Raw genomic sequence first — 5,796 nt, 5'->3', positions numbered from 1 at the left:
ATGTATATATGATAACTTTTTTATAGATGCATGTATTATTTTTTTTATATCACAACTTCAGAATCTTTTATCTTTTGGATATTTATTTCTTATCTTTATTTATGTTGAACCGAATAATGTATCGTTATTCATTATGTAAATCAATAAAATATTTAAAGGTTTGTGGTCTTTTGTTTTCATATTGACAAGCTATAATTTTATATTTGAGATTTAGTTAACATTTTTATAAGATGTCAAATAACTTTAAATTTGATGATCAAATCGTAAATATTATAAACAAGTGGTCACTACAAAGATCATTTATTTATATATGTTAGGTAGTATAAAAATATATTTGTATATTATATGTTATTTCATAAAAAAAAGTTATAATTTTAAAAAAATAATAATAAATTATTTTTTTTACTATTTATCTAAATAATGATTATTAAATTTTTTTTTTGATTAATTTTAACTATTCAAATAAAAAATACATATTTTTTCTATACAAAAACTTTTATTTATTTTTATTAATATTTATCTAAATATAAAATTAACCTCATTATTATAATAATCAATTTCATCATTGCAATATTAATCACTGCTGTTTTCAATATGCACAAAAACGATGTCACCCGCCCGTAAAATGTACCAAAGGGCTAAAGAGGTTCGCTTTTGGCTGGACCTCTTGGGGCTTCCTTTTTCTATTGCTTTTGACGTAGGTAGGAGTTTGAAACTTTGGACAACCATTAAGACCAACTGAACGGATACACAAACATAATTGAAGGCTCACTGCGCTCTTTCACTCTCTTCAATTTAGCCTAATTTCAATTTAAAAGACGCCCAAATGAGTGATGCAGTCTGGGCAGAAATTGAGCGCTCCGAGAGGTAATTTCAATGATTAATTCTTCTTTTTAATTGTAATTGAAGTTTTTGTGTGATTTTATTGATAATATTGGTTTAATTGTTGTAATAGCTTCTTGGTTTGCTCCATGTATGAGGAGGCTGCAGCATTAGCTTCCTCCATAGTACAGCAAAGAGGGCGCCCCAATCTATCCATTGATGATGATTTTAAGTTTGAGTTGTATGATGCGATGGTTGCAGCTGGTATGGTCTTGGTTCAGTCCTTGAAACAACTCTCAAGGTAAACCTACCTTCCCTTTTCTTTGTTTGATCTGGTTTGGTGCGAAAAAAAAAAATGAAGGGAACGGTGTCTCAGTTTTGCTTTTTTTTTTTTTTTTGTTATGAGAGCTGATTATGATGCCATCATATGCAGGACATCTATGATTCTGAAGGAGCTCAAAACATTATTTGTTTCTGTTGAAGCAATCCCTGTTCAAGTTCTTCTTACTGGGTACTCTTTTCTTTCTTCTATTAATTCATAATGCTTCTGATTTTTGTGTTATAAGTGCTTCTCTGATTTTATAAATTATGCTATAATTTCAAATGGTTACCCCTAGCTGAATCCGGCTTCTTAGGTGGTCAAGTTGCATAATTTTACCACTTTTCTTCTCATCAGCCAACTACAAACTAATCCTCATCCCTAAACAATTTGATTTACTAACCATTACTCCCTGATGAGTCTATAACTCTGCTCCCCTCATTCTTATTTTCTGAGTCTAGAGATGTAATCATGTTTCAGTGTAACATTGCCATTTTTTTGAGGTCTCACTTGTGAATGAAAGTTGTGCATTTGGCCCTTACCTGTATTATATAAAGTCTTGTTTTGGTGCTCCAGTCATCTTAATTTCTTGGTGTAACATAAACACAAGAAAATTTAGCCTTGAGATACGAATCTGATCCTCTCAGACACTGGTGCTAAATTTACTTCCTTTTTGAATATTCAGGGTATGTTTCCAAATATCAGAAGCTTCAACTTTAGGAGCCAGAGAATTTCTTGAGGATTTTCTTAGCAAGTGGAGATACGTGGATGAACAATGCTATGTCCTTGCTAGTGCAGAAATAAATTTGAATTTCATGGAAGGAAGTGATAGCTATTTTGTCTTGGGAATTGATAAGTATGTTGAAGTTGTTGAGCTGTATGCTGTCATGCTTCTTGGAGCAGTTTCCAATGATGTAGACCTTGCGATCTCTTGGGTTGAGCAGGCTGCATTGCCAGAGAAAAAGCGACAGGTAATATATGCCAAGTAGAATTTTCTTTATATTTTTCCACTATTTGATTGTGCATTCACCTGTGTTGTGCATGAATATAGTCATCTTTGTCAAGCTGTTTATGAATTAATTGGAACTTGAAGGCATGATTCATGTTGATGGTGACTAGAGACTTTACAAATTCTTGAGTAAAATAGTGTCACTCCACATCTGTTAAATTTAGAGTTACCTAATGGCCTTGTATGCTTAACATGGTATTAGAGCCAAAGTTGTTTGTTGCCTTATTTGTTACCCATTATTTATTGGCCAAGTCTTAGCCTGTTTGTTTAGTTGTTAGTGTTGGGCCTAAAAGAAACAGGGAGGAGTGTTAAGTGGTGTTCTACCACATTGGCTAAGTTTTGGGTTTGCTATGGCATTATATTCAAGTTCAGTCTTTTGATGTAACTTGGTGCATGTCCACTGCTAAGATCTTAGTTGGGAGCTTGAGTAGGCTTTATTTGTTGCTTTAGAGTCTTAAAATTATGTTTCTTTAAGTTAAAGTTTTAAGTTTTTTTCTTGAGTTTTAACAGTCATGTAAATTGAAATTTTTTGGTTTGCATGAAATTGCAAATTTGAGTCTAGTGTCTTTCCTTGAGTTTTTCTTTTTCGTTATTTTTTTTTATAGTTAGGTGTTGCTTTAAGTCAAATTTGTGTGTTTCCTAGTTGGATCATTTAATAATTTGAATCTAAGTAGGATTTCTTAAGTCCTTATTAGGTTGCTAGTTACATCTATTTATCTGCATGTATATTTTTCTTCCTTTGACTTGCAATCCATTTCATAGGGTGGACTGCTAATGTATTTGCAACTTCACATCTCATGCAATTTCACGTCTGACATGCTTTGACCAATTTATTTTCTTGCATTTTTCTTGTTATTGTGTTGAATGGCACTTTTATTTTTTAAAAAAATTATGATGGAATAATGTAATTTTCTTTTGCAATGCACCATGTCTTACTCTAGGAACTTTTGAGAAGATTAGACTCCCTATATTCCACAAAAGTAACAAATTCATCACAAGGCTCCCTGTCACATTTGCCTTTAGCCAAACATGAATCTCATTCTTCTTTGAAGAGGCCAAATATGCCCAAGGGGACACCAAAAGGCTCAAAGACCAGTTGCCTGCTTAATGGAGAGAACAATTTGAAGCAGGCAATTTTGAAATGGTACAGACAAAAATATGGCTGTCTATGGTGGTTTCGTAATATCACTTTGAAGTTCAGTAATTATGAGCTGGTCATATATAATGGGAAATTTTTTATTGGCTGTCTGATCCTTTTCACATATTACATCTTTCGAAGGAAAAAAGTTTCGTTACAGAGGTAAGATTGTTTTGTTGTTCTTTCATGCATTCTATAGATGTTGATGCCAGTAATTTGAGTAGAACCTTAATTCACTATTTTGCTTTATGTTAGCGGTTGCTATTGCTCAGTCTGAGTCATACTAGTTATTTTCCCATGGAATTTGTCGTCGGAAGAAGGATATTCTGCTTATGTTGGATTACCATGTGTTGAGTTGTTTTTATATAAATCATGTTAATATTCACCTAAGAATTGAAATATTGCTTAACTCTTTACCCTGAAAGAGTTGTTCACAGCTTACATGGTAAACTTATTTGAGCGTACTTAACTTTGTTACTCTGAGGAACACATGGTATTAAATAATATGACTCATCCCAACTTTTGCAGATCTGAATACAAAACATGCTTTAGTTATTAATATTTTATGTATCTGCATTCATCTCTTAAATATCTTCAATTAAATTCAATATTATGAGGGACAACAGATTGGAAATGTTATACGTGCCACAGCAAATTCCTGGTAATAGAGCTTTGATAGAAACCACAAGTGCCACCTTGTGCTAGAGGAATCATGGGGAACAATAATTTCTGATAAATTAGAAAATAATGAATGTCTTTTGTAGATGAAGGAAAACTCTATATTATGTTCACGATTGACTGCTTATTTGTTTTAGGATTGTTACAATACGAGCTCTGTCTGTAAAGAAGTCTTTGGTAGACTTGTGGCAACTTGCATTTTCTTACCAAGTAAATCCGCTTGCTGCTATTCAACCCTTGCCTGCTGCTAGATGACGAGGTAGGTCGGTGATGAAGCTTTAATTCTCTGCCTCGCTGCTCTGGCAAAGTAACTACTACTTCAGTTACAATCATCTTCTGCTGATACTTCTCACTTCAAACATGATTATTATTATTATTGGCTTTTACCTGTCATGGTCAGAATGCCTTAAAACAGTCATAAAAGGAAACAAAATAATGGATGGTGGCCATGGGGCTTATTATCTAATTTGATACTTGTGTTTGAACTTTGATGTATTGGGAAATATGAGCTTTGAGGAAAGATATTCGATAGCTCACTGATTTATTTCAAATTTTCATTGTTTGTTTTTCGTAAGTGTAAAAAAAGTGTCTAAATTAAAATTAAATAACCATTCAAGTTTTTATTATTATTTTTTTTTGTTTTTTGGATAAGTAAGTTTTTATTATTTTATTATAATTAATTAAGCAAAATTTATTTTCATCAATTAAATTTTTATTAGATAAAAATTGATTAACAGCAAACATTTGTTTTTATTCATAAAAATCAAAATTTAATTAAATGAAAATAAATGTTTAAGAGTTTAATTTGGTATAAATGGATATTTAAAGATTAATTAAATAAAAGTAACGATTTGAGCATTCAATTGCAAGAATATGGACAATTATTTAACTTTTGTTAAAAGAATTTATTTACTCGAGCCTCTATACCTTTCCGAACACTGGTGGTTACCAAGCCACTCACTCTCCCCCTATCTCTCGTAACCCCTTTCTATATTGAATAGGCAAATTCATTAACTGTCGATATGGTAAAATGGGTGGATTTGCCCTCCCCCAATACGAATCTATGTTGTGAACCACTAATACTCGTCGTGCCTTGATTATATCACAAACTATTTTTGTTATACACCACCATTTCACAGTGGGATTTTGGATAGGGGTTAGTGAGATAAGTGATAAAGGTTTGTATGTTCTTTCCATACACTTTGTTAATAATTATTTTCATACATTAGCTTTATATCTGAGCTCTATTTTTCTTGCGAGTCTGGATGGGTACAAGATAAAAGGATCAAATGTAGAAGGCGATAGTTTTAAAACGTGTTTAACTGTTAATGATTTAAGCTTTATTTCGCTCCCACCAAATATGTGTTGGGAAAAACAACACCAATGCGCAGCAACCACACACAAAATAACAAGCTCAAATCAAGAATAAGAACACACAAATATATTTGGTTCGGTCCAACTCAAAATGGCCTACTCCAAACCTAATCCATTATCAAATAAATCTTTACAATTGTGAGACTTTTAAAATGAGAAAAGTCTCCTAAAACTCCTTACTCAAAACTTAACCCAAAACCCAATTACACCCTTTAATAGCCTACTCACTTAGCTATTCTCTTGGTGTCTAACTCTCTGGGATTACTAAACTAAAATCAAAACATCTTATTTATAAGGGTGAAACCCTTTATACATTTACTAAACTCCCGATGTGGGATACAAGACAAACTCAAACTCACTTAACTTTCGATATGGGATTCTGAGATTCAAGGCAAATCCCAACAAATCCTCCCTTGACTTGAATCTCCAAACACTTCAACAGTATCTGCAAAGCTA

At 32.4% G+C, this 5,796-nt stretch overlaps 1 protein-coding gene across 1 annotated transcript; it reads left to right on the top strand.

The window, feature by feature from the left end:
- The first annotated feature begins 627 nt into the window (after positions 1–627).
- On the top strand, positions 628–4,517 carry APEM9 (3-phosphoinositide-dependent protein kinase-1). The gene is made up of 6 exons (XM_022876364.2): positions 628–867; positions 956–1,123; positions 1,256–1,333; positions 1,827–2,112; positions 3,092–3,450; positions 4,104–4,517. The coding sequence occupies exons 1-6, from the start codon at positions 827–829 to the stop codon at positions 4,219–4,221; spliced, it is 1,050 nt and encodes a 349-aa protein (XP_022732099.2). The 5' UTR covers positions 628–826; the 3' UTR covers positions 4,222–4,517.
- Positions 4,518–5,796: the final 1,279 nt, after the last annotated feature.

This window comes from Durio zibethinus, chromosome 6 (genome assembly GCF_047325235.1).
Source record: "Durio zibethinus cultivar Kanyao isolate XHJ-2024 chromosome 6, ASM4732523v1, whole genome shotgun sequence".
NCBI lineage: Eukaryota > Viridiplantae > Streptophyta > Magnoliopsida > Malvales > Malvaceae > Durio > Durio zibethinus.
This window is presented reverse-complemented; position numbering and strand designations above follow the sequence as displayed.